The following is a 17,381-nucleotide window of genomic DNA, read 5'->3' as shown; positions in this document are numbered from 1 at the left end:
AATTATTGAGGGCCCATTTTCTGGGAATTTCAGGGCCCCAACCAACTCTGTTGTCAGGCCTGCTGCATGATAGATAATAGGGGATAGATCTCACTAGGAAATGCCTAAAAATTTTCTGCGTTCTAAAAGATAAAACAAATACTAATACAACAGTATGTTAACCAGACCAAAATATTTATTTACTTTTTTGTTTATGTGAAAGTCCGGCCCCCAGACTTTGTCGAGACTAAATCTGGACCTTGTGCAAATGTACTTGATGACCCCTGCTTTAGGAGGATGCATTCTCTGAATTCCTGCAGAAACTCTTTATTTCTTCCAGACTGGATGCAAACATTTATGAAGTCTTGCAGAATGTTTTTGTAGCTTCAACTGATGAAATATTCTGACCCTAGGATATTGTATTCCAGCATTTATGTTATGCATCCCATAAAACCTGTAAAAGAATACAGTGAACCCTTGAATCTTGACCTAAAACAAGATTTTGAAGCACAAACATAAATGCCAAATTAAGTTATAGGTGATGCACAGATTATAAGTCTTTCTTCAAGGTTGTAAATACAGCAAATGTGGATGTTGAGTCTAGAAAACTAAGTGGTAGGCGTGTGTCAACTTGAAATGTAGCTAATATCCAGCAGAGGGCACACCGTTAGAAAAAAGCGTTGAGATAGCCTAATAGGACATGAGCCTACTTTTAGCTTTATTTTTACTTTAGTAAACATTTTCCGAATGAGTTTTAGGTTACTGTGATAGTGTTAACTCTTCTTTAACAGAGAAACAAGTAGTTTTGTAATAAATGGTCCCATTTGAAGTAAATCAGACAGTTGAAAGGGTAGCCTTTGCTGTAAATGCACCACCAACTTCAACCGCACTCTGAGACACTCTACATTTCTCTAGACAGCTGAACATTTCTCAGGTAAGTATACTTTTAAAGTTTATTTATTAAACCAGCGATGGAATCAGATATTTATTGGAATAACCATGCCAGACGCACCTTGCTAGCCGAGTTAGCGCTAGCGCCTGGGCCGTTCATGGGCGCGAGATGCTAACGCGGACGCCATATTGGAGAGGTGGAGCCATACCTTAATGTCTATGCTCAAAGTTTTAAATCACGGTTAATCTAAGAGTCTCTGTAGATATCACAGTCTACAATTCCACTATTTTGTAATAAGCGACAGTATTTGTGTGATTTGGGATTTTTTTTTTTTGACTAACTTAAGGTAGCTAACTTCCTGTTTGTTTACAGACCTTCTTTTGTAAGTAAATGGAAGATAATAATCAAGATTTTGATTGCATTGCATGCACAAGTGCATTAAATGTGGCCCATATATGTACGTTTGTATATATGTATGAAGATTATCTTGACCAACACGTGTAAGTTTCATAAACGTTTGTTGGACACAGATCTTATTTTCAGCAATAATCCAAAAATCCCGTAGGCTCGCTAAGGGAAACCCCCGCTAACTTCCGGAAACCCCCGCCATCTTTGTTGTTGTTGTTGTTGTTGTTGTTAGAAGCTGTCGGACCGTGTGACGTAACGTTCTATTCTTTTTAATGTAGTGTCTTTGGTCCTTGGATGTTAAGTCACATCCAAGAACCGAAGGATGTTAAAACACTTTAAGAGGCTCCAGCTCTGCATCTGAATTAGTTTAGGACGTCAAAGGAGGCAAATAAGGAGCTTTTGTGTTCGAGTTTGTCAAACTGCAGAGCCTTTTTCTACGCTTTTTTTTTTAAAGCAATTTTAACTGGCAAAATGTTCGGAATTTCCTGGATTAAATCAGCCTTTCGTCGCTGTGTTGGGTGCCCAGCAGAAAGCAGCAAAAAGGTCAAGGTGGATAATTTTTTAGATCCAGCCAATTCTGACCCGGAATCAGCTGCCAGGATTGACTTGTCAGCTGCAAGGGAGGCTGGTCCCAAATTGCTGCAGCAAAATGATCTTTCAAGGGAAGATAAACAGGAAGACCAAGGAGAGAAGAATCGTCCATCTCCCCGCATGTTTTCACGTCTACCCTCCCTCCCAGAGCCAGTCCAGTATTATGTGCATTACACAAAAATGTATTTTTGTGTGAAAAAGGAAAAAATTAAGTCTTATTTTTTGTCTTTGGAATGTGTAGCATACTTCAGCATGGCTGGACAGAGATTGGCAGCTTTAGTGACAGTAACAAAGGACAAGTTTCTGTCTCTTTTAGATTGTGTCTTCAAAATTCATAGGCAGCCCCGGAAGACTGAAATGTCAGCGAAACAAGGACCAGCTGGCCAGTTCTTGGCACATGCAAAAAGTGCAGCTGGTCAGCTGAGGGCCAAAGTAGAGACTGCTATTCGTCAGCCGAGGGCCAAAGTAGAGACTGCTGTTGGTCAGCTAAGGGCCAAAGTAGAGACTGCTGTTGGTCAGCCGAGGGCCAAAGTAGAGGCTGCTATTGGTCAGCCAAGGGCCAAAGTAGAGACTGCTGTTGGTCAGCTGAGGGCCAAAGTTGAGACTGCTGTTGGTCAGCCAAGGGCCAAAGTAGAGACTGCTGTTGGTCAGCCGAGGGCCAAAGTAGAGGCTGCTATTGGTCAGCCGAGGGCCAAAGTAGAGACTGCTGTTGGTCAGCTGAGGGCCAAAGTAGAGACTGCTGTTGGTCAGCCGAGCACCAAAGTAGAGGCTGCTGTTGGTCAGCCGAGGACCAAAGTAGAGGCTGCTTTTGGTCAGCTGTTGGCCAAAGTAGAGACTGCTGTTGGTCAGCCAAGGGCCAAAGTAGAGACTGCTGTTGGTCAGCCGAGGGCCAAAGTAGAGACTGCTGTTGGTCAGCCGAGGACCAAAGTAGAGGCTGCTTTTTGTCAGCTGTTGGCCAAAGTAGAGACTGCTTTTGGTCAGCCGAGGGCCAAAGTAGAGACTGCTGTTGGTCAGCCGAGGGTCAAAGTAGAGACTGCTGTTGGTCAGCCGATGGCCAAAGTAGAGACTGCTATTGGTCAGCTGAGGGCCAAAGTAGTAACTGCTTTTGATCAGCTGTTGGCTAAAGTAGAGACTGCTATTTGCGGCCAAAAGCCAAAGTAGAGACTCTTTTTGGTCAGCTGGAGGACAAAGCAGAAACCGCTGCTGCATCCACAGAAAAATCCAGTCCCGAGAAGACCACCCCGAAGAAAGGCGGCCATAAAAAACGCAAAAAGCGCAAGAAATGAGGCCGACCACAGAGTCACTTGTCAAATATGTTCAAGTGACTTTTTCCAGGCTTTTAATGCCTTTTGGGTTTTCTCCAGGTGCTCTGGTTTGCCCCACTTAATAAAGTGAAAAAAACTTCATTAAATGTGCTTATGCAAAGTTATAATTTTTTCCTGTAATCTTATAGTTTGTCTCAGTGTACTTCATATATTTATTTATATCAAACTGTCACTTAAGTTTTGTCTGAATTAGGGTTGGTCAATTAATCCCAAATAAGATTAAATCACAGTATGGCCTGCTGCAATTTACAAATCACAGAGGCTGCAGTATTTCTTTAACTGGAAATGTGTCAAAAAAAAAAACCTGTTCAATATATTCATTTTTTGCAGCAGAGATTTTATGCACATGATGCAAAAATTCAAGTGTCAACATGGATATCCATTTAAATATGACATACTTCTCACTAATCCCTGCTTGCATCAATGCTGATGCACCACACTGCTGCTGGCAAAGCTTGACCTCCACCCCAGCCTCCTCCTTTATAGCACAAAGCTTGTTGCACCCTCATATTCAGATTCATGCTACTATGTATTCATCTCTTCTGAAATAATTTCAGTTTCAATACACATTGCCACATTGTGTCTATCCATATTGGGGTTTCTTGCTGTGCACTCCCTGGAAAGTCAAAAAATGCTTGTTGACTAACCCAGTAGGAGAATCTTTAGAGCAGAGCCTTCTCTGCTAAGTAAAACCACATACACACATGGACAAAATTGTTGGTACCCCTCTGTTAATGAAAGAAAAACCCACAATGGTCACAGAAATAACTTGAATCTGACAAAAGTAATAATAAATAAAATTCAATGAAAATTAACCAGTGAAAATCAGACATTGCTTTTGAACTGTGGTTCAACAGAATTATTTTAAAAAACAAACTCATGAAACAGGCCTGGACAAAAATGATGGTACCCCTAGAAAAAATTGAAAATAATGTGACCATAGGGACATGTTCAACCAAGGCGTGTCCTCTAATCTTGTAATCAGCCAAAGTGGACTTCATGGGAGACGACCAAGGAGGACACCACTATTGAAAACAAATCATAAATAAGCCAGACTGGAATTTGCCAAACTGCATGTTGACAAGCCATAAAGCTTCTGGGAGAATGTCCTATGGACAGACGAGACAAAACTGGAACTTTTTGGCAAGGCACATCAGCTCTATGTTCACAGACGCAAAAATGAAGCATACCAAGAAAAGAACACTGTCCCTACTGTGAAACCTGGAGGAGGCTCTGTTATGTTCTGGGGCTGCTTTGCTGCATCTGGCACAGGGTGTCTTGAATCTGTGCAGGGTACAATGAAATCTCAAGACTATCAAGGTATTCTAGAGAGAAATGTGCAGCCCAGTGTCAGAAAGCTTGGTCTCAGTCGCAGGTCATGGGTCTTTAGACAGGATAATGAACCAAAACACACAGCTAAAAACACCCAAGAATGGCTAAACATTGGACTATTCTGAAGTGGCCTTCTATGAGCCCAAATCCTATTGAACATCTGTGGAAGGAGCTGAAACATGGCGTCTGGAGAAGGCACCCTTCAAACTTGAGACAACTGGAGCAGTTTGCCAATGAGGAGTGGGCCAAAATACCCGCTGAGAGGTGCAGAAGTCTCACTGAAAGTTACAGGAATCGTTTGATTGCATTGATTGCCTCAAAAGGTTGTGCAACAAAATATTAAGTTAAGGGTACCATCATTCTTGTCCAGGCCTGTTTCTTTTTTTTTTTTTTTTTTTTGTAATTTTATTTTTATTGGCAACCAAACATGTACATGTTATGTAACAACATTTTACATCTTATTTGGTTTTCCATTTTCTTGCTCCTCAACATATTGTCACCAAAAATTTCTGTATTTACAGCACAGTAGAAGCATGAGTAAAGGTTATGATACATGTCCAAAATCCAATCCAGTTAAAGTCCTTCTCCACTGACTCACAACATGTAAGCTTTGGTGCCATACAGTCAACAAAGTTACAAATCAGAACTATTTACAAAATAACTGTGGGTAATGGTCCTAACTAGCTCATATATTTACAACTTCATCAAATTCATGCCTAATGGGTTTGATATATTCTATCCAGTTTGACCATATATTAGCAAATTTGTCATGTTGCAATCTTAGGGAATATGTTAATTTTTCCATTTTATATATTTGGTAATTTAAATCTACCCAATCTGCAATCGAAGGTGCTTGAGGCTTCAGCCACCTGTGAGTTATGGCTTTTTTACCTGCAGCCAACAGGATCTTAATAGGGTTCTATTACTGGAGCGTATTTCTTCTGGGATGTTGCAGAGATATAAAACATCAAATCTGAAAGGGATAGTTGATCTGATTACTGCCTGAACAGTGTGATGAATGCTTTTCCAATACTCCCCAAGTGCAGGGCATGACCAAAATACATGAAAATGATTTGCGTCTTTGGTCTGGCATTGTCTCCAGCATTCTGCGTTGGTCATCCCGTGACACTTCTGATGAGGGGTGATGAAGAATCTAACCATACTCTTCCAACAAAATTCTCTCCAGGATAGAGAACTTGTAATTTTGGACTGTGACATATCATGAGCCACTCCTCATTGGAGAGGATGTTGCCGCTCTCCCTATCCCATCTCTCTTTGATATACATTGTCCCTTCTACTTTTCTATTCATGAAATAATTATATATCCTGGAGATGATTTTAGTGTTGTCGCCAGATTTGTAGGCTGTCACAAAGATTTTCAAAATCCCCTCTTCTAAATCTGCCAAATTGAAGTCATTAGTAATATTCTCAACATAATGCCGTATTTGCAAAAATCTGTAGAAATCTTGTTGCTCAAGGTTAAATTCTTCTTTCACAGTTTCAAAACTCTTCATCACCCCTTTGTGTAACAGAGTGCAATATGCTGTAATACCTTGTCCCACCCATCTACAGATCCTTTTATCATTGAATTAGGGAAAAAAAATCGCTATCGAAGGCACACCACCTCAATATTTTGGAGGACTCCTGTATTTGACATAGCTTTTGAGTCTCTCTCCAAATTTTCAAGGATAGAGTAATAAAGGGATTTGTTTTATCTGAAATATAGTCTAATAATTTTACATCTGAAATCATAGCTTGAAGTGGGACAGTATTAGAAAGCGCCAGCTCCAAGTCCTTCCATCTTGCAACATAACAAGGGTTACACCAGAATATAAGAGGCCGAAGCTGAGCTGCTGTAAAGTTTTATATTTGATTCTTGGCCTTTTACCACCCCATATATATCTAGTTATGAGTTTATCCCATTCTACAAATTGTTGTTTAGTCACCTCTACAGGCAACGTTTGAAATAAGTACAGCAGGCGGGGCAAAATACTCATTTTAACAGATTCAATTCTTGAGCTAAGGTTCAGGAATGGAATAAGATGCCATCTTTTTAGATCTGCTTTTAATTTAGAATTTAGAGGGCCATAACTGATGTCAAATAAACTTTCTAGGTCTTTTGGTAGGTGTACTCCCAAATATTTAATAGATTTTGCATCCCATTTTAATTTATATTTTATTTTGATTTCCTTAGTGGGTTCATAATTAAGACAAAGAACTTGTGTTTTGGAGACATTAAGTTTATAGCCAGACATATAGCCATATTCCTCCAAAAGAGACATAAGTTTAGGGAAAGATTGATTGGGTTTTTCAAAAAAAACAACAAAATATCATCTGCAAACAGCGCCAATTTTTGCTCCCCCCCAGCAGTTAGAATTCCTTTTATATTTTCATTTTGACGAATCCGTTGACTCAGGGGCTCAGTAGTCCAGGCCTGTTTCATGAGTTTGTTTTTTAAAATAATTCTGCCGAACCACAATTCAAAAGCAATGTCTGATTTTCATTGGTTAATTTTCAATGAATTTTTATTTATTATCACTTTTGTCAGATTGAAGTTTTTGTGACCGTTGTGGGTTTTTCTTTCATTAACAGAGGGGTACCAACAATTTTGTCCATGTGTGTATCTGTTTAGCAATAAAATGGTTAAATGTATGATGTGTTCCCTGACTGGAACACATTATCCTATCCTAATAATAATAATCACGTTTTAAATTGCAATTACATAACTTCTACAAATCATTCAGCCCTAGTCTGAATTCTTGACAGAGTAAGAATAATATTATTATAATATATTATGATATTATAATATATGTTCACAGAAGAGATTTCATATTCTTGTTGCATAAATAGAAAATTTTTAAGTAAGAAATCTTCATGTCATTTTTTAAACTGTTTTTCTTCATTTTTTAAGATATTCTAACATATATATTATAGATATTATATTATATTTTATATTTTATAATATATTAATTCTTTGCACCACATGGGGTTATAAATGTGTAAAGGTGTCTTTCGCAGCTTTGATACCTGGATTTATCATCTCCTTGAGTATCTATTATTCTCCTAACTGTTGTCACTTCAGATCCCTGCTAATGCCAGTCTTTATTCTGCTTTCTATTTCAGTCAAACATCACTGTTCGTTGTTTCCTTTCCCACCTTTGTCTCTCCAGCTGGCACCTGTGTGATCCTTTGCATCAGTGCTATCTTCCTGTCCTTGGCCAACATCGAGTCGGCAATCGTGGCTTTCCGCACCCTGTATGTGCTGGCGGTGAAGCTCTACCCCTCTGACAAGAGGCAGGAAATATAGGCAGGCCCTGAAAAGTGGAGGTGAATGAGGTTCTGAATGTTGTAGAGCAGGGGTTTTCAAAGTGTGGGAAAGTGAGCCTCCCCCAAGAGAAAACAATTTATTCCAAGGACCCCCACCCTAATAATAAACATGATTTAGATAATGATATTTTTAAACATTTCTAGCTCATTTTTAAGTGCCAAAAACCTGCTCTTGCACAGGCTGTCTTAGACAATCTTACATGCTCTATTGACTCACATCTTTAGTCTGAATGAAGTTTCTTTAAATGTGAAGTAACTCAAAATGTACTGGGGAGTTAGTATTAACATTAATTTGACATTGGTGCCCTTCATAGATTACCAAGAAGCTTAAACATCTAAGCATTCTCTTGTCAATATCATGACCATGCCCAGTGTGAAATAACAGCAATCAACATGTAATGCAGAGGTTTTTCAGACTTTGGAGATTGAGAAAAATGTGTTTTGATACGTGTCGTAACCGTTATTAACCACAAGGTGGCTCAGGAGTCCTTAGAGTCAGTGGTTCTGAAATTGTCTAATCTCAGGACCCACTGCAATCATGTAAGTAAGAAATCCTGAGCCAGATTTGCCAACATTTTCAACTTCTTAAGCATTTGAATTAAAAATGTTGAACCTTAGCTGTGAGAAAATATGACAGAAGAAGAAGACAAGGCAAATAGACCAGTTTAAAACATGCTTTATTTTAAGAGCCCTATAGGAGGCCATTCTTACTTTTTTATTTTAGCCCATTTTGTCTTGATAACAAGTCCATTTTGGTTTTTGCCCAAGATAATGAGACAAACAAGTCATGGACTCAAGGAAACAACCAAAATTTAGTCATTATCACAGAAACATTGAATAAAATTGAATACACCTGGCACTTTGTCACTCAGCCTTGGTACTGTTCTGCTCCGGCCTCCTGATGGCCATCCTCCAGGCCTGTGCCAGGCTCATGCCCCATCTCCCTAGGTATCCTCCCAGCGGACGCCTCCATGAGTCATGCAGCTGCCCCCGAGGGGCTGACCAATAGCCTCTTCACTCAGCAAGGTAGCATCTATATTCTCCTCAAGGTTCCCATCGGATTAGTGATCTGGACATCACCACGTGACACACCACAGTTTGCTGTCCCTGTTACCCGCCCAATTATCCAATCCAAACAGGTACTTAAGAGCGTAGGGACTAAGACGCACCCCTGCCTCACCCTAGAATCAACCGGGAGGAAGTCAGAGATAGTGCAACCACAAAGGCTGTATTTCTTAGTTTTGAATGGATATGCACAATATTGGATTTTAACCAATATGGCAATATTTACAAATTCATTTTAGCCAATATTGATACCAATATCAAGTAGCTTGGACCTAACACTTCAGTCCCAGACCACACTTTAAAGTTTAAGTTATGAAGATGAACAAAGAAAAAAAGACTTCAGCTAACTTAGCTCTGTTGGTCCAGCATGACCACCCTAACCCTAACCAAAGTAAGGTTTATGCCACAGCTGCCCTAAATTAACAGCATTGGTAATTACCAAAATCATTTTTTATGTTTCTGTAATTGTTAATACACCAATATGTAGAAGCTCTTTAACCCAAATGATATTTTTAATGCTAAAATATAATTGTTATTGTTAACCGTGAATTTTCAAATTTACTGATTTCCAAAAAAATGAAAAAAATAGAAAAGCACATTAATATTTCTTGATTAATATGTCAAATGATAGTTATTTACTTGCATTCCTGAAGAGAGAAATGAGTTTTAGTGGTTGATTCATTTCTGACTTCTCAGAGAAGCCCAGTGAGCCGGCTCAAATTTGGGTGAATTCAGTTTGAAATTCCTCATTCCTGTTCAAAATGGTAAAACGTGGAGAGCTGACTGAAAATGAAAGAGTCTGCATTAAAGCACTTCATGATACTGGATGATCTCTGAGACAAATATGACAGGTGGTCTAATAGATTTGTTAAGCACTGTATATCTTCTTTTTGTTGAGAAATAAAGCTGGTTTACCCAAGATAACAAGGACAATTTTAGAGATATTCCATGCTCTCTCAGGAAAATAAAACAAGATGTATGCGTGCAAATCTTTTTGTAACGATGTGCTTGTCTAATGTGTTTGTTTTGTCTTTTCTCTTTGTTCAATAAGTTTTTCTATTCAGGGTCCAAACATTAACATTTTGGGGGGGTGTTCTTTTGTCTTCATGGTGTAATGGTAGCCAAGAATACTGATTAACCAGTACCTACAGATTAACCAACATTTATTGAATTAATAAGGATTTGTTTTTTTATTATTTTGGGTCTTAATTTCTCTTAAGGAGGAGGTGTTGGGTCCTGATGCACGACCAGTACATTCACCTGCTAAGCATATTGTTTGGTTTGTGGTTGGTTGAAGAGATGTAACAAACAATTATATATTTTAGCCCTTTAATATTGTTGAAACACCCTCAGACCTTTAGACAGTCATCACCCCATGGAGACTGAGTAACAACTGATTAGAGATGGTTTGCTATCCCCCACTCCAGAGTCCATTGCTCAGCCTTTGGAGGAGTCAGTGCGCCCTCAGGTGAAGGTGAGCAGAAATTACAGGATTGATTGGCATCCTAGTGTTGAGCAAGGTGAGTCAATGTGGGTGTGAAAGAGTGACGCACTTACTCAGGAAAAAATAAAAACTTTTCCTCTGCATTCATAAACCAGAGCAGGCAGGAACAGGCTGAATTCTGCAGCCCAGATCTGACTGAACATGGAAACAGACAAGAAAAATGTGATCCTGAGGGAAGGATTCCTCGTCAAGAGGGTGAGACTTTTTTCCCACAATGACACTAATGCTTATTGATTATTCAGTTCTTTTATCTTTTCTTAGGCTGACGTAGAAATTGCACTCCTCTTTTAAAACAAAATGTGTTTTTCCAGGGTATATTGCATGTTTTTATTAACCTTAAATACTGTGATTACAGGGTCACCTTGTGCACAACTGGAAGGCTCGTTGGTTTGTGCTGATGCCAGACAAGCTGCTGTATTTCAAGTTTGAAGGAGGAAAAAGAGACTCATGTCAGCGAGGGAAAATCCTCCTAAAGGACTGTGAGATAACGAATCCTTTTCTGGAGCATGAAAACCGACCGGTGAGTAGGGCTGCCGTTACTTTGTCATGCTTAATTTTTCTCAAAGCATTCTGCACGAGCTGTAGACGGAGCAAAGAAGAGCAATTTAAACCAGCAAGAAGAGAATTACAGCAGTGCAGCCTTGAAGTTATGAAGGCATGGCTTGCTCTTTAAAAGTCACTTTTGCAGATTTAAGATTTAACTTTTGATTAAAGTCTGGATTAGTTTTACCTATAGAGGTGGTCTGCTTCTCAAGTATGAGAAAACTGTCAAAAGTAAGACCAAGATTTTGACAGACGCAGCTGCAAAGTCAGCCAGGCTTGGCTGTCAGAATGTACAACCTCAGCTTCACTTTTATTTACCATAGATCTAAAAATATTTAAGTCCATCATCGTTTTTTGACAAATGTAATGCAAATAAGAACTAATGATTCCTCATGACAAAGATAAGTAAATAAATGTTTGCAGAAATGTGCAAAGAAAGAGACAAACTTCACATGCAGAGCTTTGCTTTTCCCCTTATCCAGGCTGCATCTAAAACATTTTTCTTCAGTGTTTCCATTTGTTTTTGTTTTTATTGGTAGAAACCAGACTGAAGGTGTGGTTTTACCAGCCCAGTCTCTCTCTGATCCTTCCTCTAAATGCGTCGCCTCAGGTTACAGTTTTGTCAGGACCTGACCTTCAACACTTCCACACTTAAGAGAACAATTCAAGTCTGAACGTCTGTTTTTTACTGTATTATTTTCCAGCTGGTGTTTAAGATCCGCACAAAGAACAAGGTGGATCATTTTTTGGAGGCTTGTTCACGTGAGGAGAGGGATGATTGGGCGAGTGACATCACAGCTGTGGTTGATAAACTGGGGACAGCTGAAGGTGGGAAGGTACCGGACCAGGAGGACCAGACTGAATCACAACTGCACAACATCAACCTGAGGTAACTCACAGACTTGTAGCATGTGGAAAAGACTGTGGTGCTTTCACTCTCTTACCCTGTCTCTTCTCTTTGTCCTTATTAAAGTAAAGTGTTGGACGCCATGTACGACGTCCACAGTGGGATTAAGATGAGCAACCATGTGGAGCAAGGCAGCACCTACAGCAACTGTTTCTCTGGTGAGCTTTTGCATGTTTTACTCACCATCTAATGTTTGCTTTGGCAATACCTTAAAAAACTCACATTTTAATCATATTTTAGACTTGGACTCTAGCTTCCCAGGGTTATTTATTTAGAAGTCCTGCAGCTCTGACAGAAAATATCACCACTATTCCAGTAAAAGGTGCATCTCTCCTGATATTACTTTATGAAATAAAACTGCATTTAAGAGCCCTGCATTTTATTTGTGCATGGGATATGGATAGATTTCAGTACTGATAAGTCATTTTTGGGATAATATTTATACTTTAAATGATTATTTTCTGATGATATCCCTTTGTACAACCCCAATTCCCAAAAAGCTGAGGCGCGGTGTAAAATTTAAATAAAAAAAACCAATGCAATTATTGTCAAATCTCATAAACCCGTATTTTATTCACAGTAGAACATAAACAACATATCAGATGTTGAAACTTGAGACGTATTACCATTTCATTAAAAATATTAGCTCATTTTGAATTTGATGGGAGCAGCACAGCTCAAAAAGGTAGAGACGGGACAGCAAAAGGCTGCAAAAGTTTAAAAAAGTCACTAACATGACTTGAGAGAGGCAGAGTCCCAGAAGTAAAGATGAACAGAGGTTCACTAGTCTGCAAAAAACTGCACCTGCGTGAATGCAAGATTGTAAAGACTTAAGATAATATCATCAAAAGATTCTGAGAATCTTGATAAATCTCCAGGGGACAATATTGGGGATTTTGGGGCCCCTTAGGCAACAGTGCATTAAAAACAGGCATGATTCTATACTGGAAATCACTGCATTGGCTCAGGATCACTTCCAGAAATCACTGTCTGTCAGCACAGTTGGTAGTATCATCCACAAATGACAGTTAAAGCTGGATCTTGGCAAGAGGAAGCCATATGAGAACAGGATCCAGCAACTTGCCTTCAGACTAAGAGGAGAGGAAACATCTTGCTTATTCTACTGGCTCAGTCCTAAAGCCTGCATCTCTGATGGTATGGGGTTGCATTAGTGCCTATGGGTGGGCAGCTTACACATCTGGAAAGGAACTATCAATGCTAGGAAGTAGAGAGAGGTTTTAGAGCAACATATGCTCCCATCCAGACATCTCTTTCAGGGAAGGCCTTGCTAAACCACATACCACATCCATCACAACAGCATGGCTTCACAATAGAAGAGACAACAGAAAACATTTGCATCATAAAACAAAAAATCTGGCAATGAAGACCCATGACTGTTGAGCAGTTAGAATCCTACAGCAGACAAGAATGGGACAACATGGAAAACATGGCCCCGTCCCTAAATCATGCATTTATAAATTTAAACCACAAAAGCCCAGGATGTAGCAAAATAAGGAAAGGAGTTTAAGGTTTGTTTATTTTTGCAGATCTGAAGTATAAGTATATCCAAATGTTCTGTGCAGGTTCAGCGGTTATAGACTGGTTGGTGTTCATGCAGCTGGCTCTGACCCGTGTAGAGTCCATGACCCTGGCCTCGGCCCTGCTGGAGGAGGGTTTCCTACGGACTGTCGGCATGAGGAGCGTGGAGGCTCTCCGCACCGCCGGTCTTAGTGAGCTGTTCATGGATGACTCGACGGCACTGTATAGCTTTGTGAGTACCTGTATCTGCAGCACCTTATATCTGGATTATCCCACACTTCAAACCTAGATTTTTTAGTAATTTTTGTGTCACTGAGGTTGCTTGTTTCTTTTGTAATCTCAGTCTGACAATCTAAAGAAGAGAGGTTGTGTGAAGGCTGAAACATCACTGTCTGCTGTGGAGCTGAGTGGAAAAGTGATAAAGAGAGGATATCTGCTAAAACAGGTAAGCACACTGTCTGCTGTGTGTTAAGATGCTATACTTAACAGCATTTAGTACAGATTTAAACATTAAGTGAGGTGTTGAAGGTAGCTAGAACTGGATTGGTTTGATTTCTGAAAGACTCTTCCTGATAAATCATGGGGTTATATGAGCTATAACAGCCAGAGTTTGTTGAATTACCCACTAAAGGTTGTCAGTATTATTTAATATCATTATTTCTCTAGCAATTTCTTTTGACGTCAAACAGTCTAAGCACACAAGCATTTATATTGGCATTAATTACTGAATTAAAGCAGTCTTGTCAGAAATAGAATCAGCTGTGAGGGCTGGGTATGTGTGAAAATGTTGGGAATTTAAAAATCACTCTTCATATACATGCATTTAAAAAATCAAAAATTTAACTAACATTTGCTGTATAAGGCTAATTAAGACAGTACTTAGCAAGGAGAGTACAAAAGAGGCTGTAATAAACATGATGAGAAATTAGGCCTGTTTCCATGAGGTCTTTTGATAGACCAGAATTTTTTCTTCCAACCTAAAACTTGTCTTTATCTGTCACAGCTCACATACCATTTATGAAAGATTGCATCATTAGAAATGGCACCATTTTGTTTCATTTTTCTTTCAAATTTAGTGCATTTTGATAAATAAATGATGTCCTCATTAATCACAGGGACACAGGAGGAAGAACTGGAAAGTGCGATTGTTCGTGCTGCGATCAGAGCCGGGGTTCCTTCACTACTATGATCCCACCAAGGTGAGTTTTTGACAGGAGTGTCCAGACTTTTTTGACTTGGGTGCCTTGACTGTGGCACTGACTTATACATATGTGACATGAATTTGGCAAAACACACATGCATGAATTAGTAAATTGTATTTAACCAATCTTTAGTTACTAATTATTACTTCTTTTAGACAACAGCGGCAACTTAGCTTTTAGCTTTCAGGAGCACAAAACATGTTGCATATCCAAAGAAACAAGTACTTCAGAATGTATTTACAAACTGTTGAATTGTCTTAGTTGCATAAATATGTTTATTGTAAATTTTTGGACCATTGCTAGTTAGACCTTAAAAGGTTTAGTGTGCAGGATTTTGCATGCAAATTTCTCTGTCTTCTACACTTATTTCCTTCCCATGCATTACCCTTGCTAAATAATAGACAAAATAGTCCCATCTCTAATAAAGTAAACAACTGGGGCTGTCAAAAGATTAACATTTTCAGTTGCAGTTAATCTCAGGATTTCTGTAGTTAATCATGATTAATTGGACCCTTTAATTGTATTTTAAAATTCCACATTTTTGCATTTAAAATTAAGGCTGATCAGTTTGGATACGGACCTGCTTTAATAGGTAAATAAAAGATTATGGCATGAACTTAACTACAGAAAAAGGAACTTGTTGTGGATTGAAAAGCAAATAAGTGGTCAGTAACAAGGTAAATGTTTGATAACACAAAGTGCAGTTGACTTCTGACTTGTTCACTGAGCTGTCTGAGAGTTTTTGAAGTGAAATGAGACGTTAAGAGGAGAAGAGGAGTTATTTTACATTACTGAGGCTGCAAGGAGATACTGCAGTGGCTTAACCAAAGTCTGCAGAAAGAGACAATAAAGCACAAGATTAATGACAAAAAAATTGCGCACTAATTATGGATCATAGTTTATTGTGATTAATACAATCAATTTTGCAGCCCTTCAACCAGTCAAAGTTTAGGACTTTGGGGTAGGCGATCAGATTTCAAGAGACGCCCATGTTGGCCATGGTAGCCCCTCTGGGCACTTCCCTGGTTTGTTAGATTAATCTTTTAGCAAAAGAAAGGACATCACATAAAGAATCTAAATAAATAACCTCCATTACAACACTAAAACCGTAAAAGCAACTGTGTTTTTCTACCTCAGGATGTGTGACTTGTAATTATCAGTACCATAAAACTGACTCAGCTTTTTCCACTTCCTGTCTTCTGTTGCTCATCAGGATGACGTCAGCCCCGTCGGCGGTTTTTCACTAAGAAGCTGTCTGGTTTCCTCTCTGGACGATAACGGTGTTCCCTCAGGTGAGTCACTGTCTCAGAGGACAGAGCAGCTAAATGTTTCTAAACTATACACTTTGGGAATAATTACAGGATAAAAGCAGCAATGAGCAGAAATGATTTTAAGACGGGGGGTTATAAATCAAAGGCAGTGGCTTTAAGTTTTTCTCCTCCCAGGCAGTAGGGGGGTCATGGGATGCTTTGTACCTGTATCTATCTTAAATATATGTTTGCATTACTGTTACAACTTGATCAAAAAAAAAAAAAAAACTCATATTACTTTCTGAGACATTTCTGCTTTCAGAGACTCAAACCAAATACTTTAAAGTTCCTCAAGTCATGATCTATTAACAGTTAACTAATATGAAGTTGAAAAGACTTGATCATTTTGGAATTTGTGAGTGACTTATATGAGAAGCTCTACATTACTTCATGCAGTAAATCATCATGACTCATGCGTAGTTCATGCATGTGAACTGTTACCGTCTTGACTGTGATGAAATATGAGAACATTTTTATACCTACGGCTGAAGTTAAATTAATTTAAATGATTTTCTTTCCTCTTACAGGTTTTCTAATTTGCTAACTATCAGTCAAAATGTGCCAAATAAGCTTAGACCTTTTTCCACTATTTCTCATTTTATGTGTCCATTCAAAGCAGTCTTTATTACCTCTATCAGTGATTTTTATTGACTCTTATCTCTCCTCCTACACAGGTGTGAAAGGGAACATTCAAGGTAACCTGTTTAAAATCATCACCCAGTCAGACGTTCATTACTTCATCCAGGCTCCGACCCACCAGGAGAAGATGGACTGGATCGATGCCATCAGAGAGCACACATAAAACTTCATCCACCATAAAGAAGAGTGAAGATACATATTCCATGAATGTTTTTACTGTAGCACAAACCAGGAAATGCACTTTAAATGAAAATAATGATGGTTATGACACTTTATTTCTAGCTTAGTTTAGCCGTACTTTAAAGTTAGTTCTTGGATGATTAGGAGCCTGACAGTTGTAGCAATTCCTCTTGTAATCATTGTTAATTTTTTAAAATGTTTTTAAGAGATTTTCTGTCATTATTAAACAAACTTTTCATATTTTTCTCCAGAACTCCACAGACTGACTGCTAGTGTTGGTTACTGACATTTAACGTACAAATATTCAAGTTTTATACCTGCTGAACTTTTAGGCACAGGATTATGTCCATGCTCTGTCACTTTATATTTAAAAATACCATGTATTACTCAACCTTCTCACGTTTCAAATGTTTTGAACTATGAATATGTAATAAAGTAAATATAGCACATCTTCTTTCCTTTGCCTCTGATTTAAATATGTTAACATTACTGAATGTTACATGTTTGGCCTTGTCCATTGCTCACAGAAATTTCTCCAGATTCTCTGAATCTTTTGACAATATTATGAACTTTAGATTCTGGGATATTTAAAGTCATCACAATTTTAAAGTTATGTTACTGACCTGTACACAGCAACC

At 38.7% G+C, this 17,381-nt stretch overlaps 1 protein-coding gene across 6 annotated transcripts; it reads left to right on the top strand.

Moving 5' to 3' along the window:
* Positions 1-655: 655 nt before the first annotated feature.
* Positions 656-17,192, top strand: plek2 (pleckstrin 2). Of its 6 annotated transcripts, none has more exons than XM_041813058.1 (12): positions 656-913; positions 7,698-7,782; positions 10,347-10,439; positions 10,519-10,618; positions 10,779-10,943; positions 11,671-11,855; positions 11,940-12,031; positions 13,457-13,644; positions 13,756-13,857; positions 14,528-14,611; positions 15,828-15,906; positions 16,599-17,192. In XM_041813058.1, the coding sequence occupies exons 4-12, from the start codon at positions 10,565-10,567 to the stop codon at positions 16,724-16,726; spliced, it is 1,077 nt and encodes a 358-aa protein (XP_041668992.1). In that variant the 5' UTR covers positions 656-913; positions 7,698-7,782; positions 10,347-10,439; positions 10,519-10,564; the 3' UTR covers positions 16,727-17,192. The 6 variants fall into 6 exon arrangements, with proteins under 6 accessions (XP_041668992.1, XP_041668993.1, XP_041668991.1 ...); XM_041813059.1 differs by having other exon boundaries at positions 7,698-7,854; positions 10,347-10,393; XM_041813057.1 differs by having other exon boundaries at positions 7,698-7,854; positions 10,524-10,618.
* The last annotated feature ends 189 nt before the right edge of the window (positions 17,193-17,381 follow it).

Source organism: Cheilinus undulatus, linkage group 18 (assembly GCF_018320785.1).
Source record: "Cheilinus undulatus linkage group 18, ASM1832078v1, whole genome shotgun sequence".
Taxonomy (NCBI): domain Eukaryota; kingdom Metazoa; phylum Chordata; class Actinopteri; order Labriformes; family Labridae; genus Cheilinus; species Cheilinus undulatus.
The sequence above is the reverse complement of the archived record's forward strand: the minus strand, read 5'-3'. Positions and strand labels throughout refer to the sequence as shown.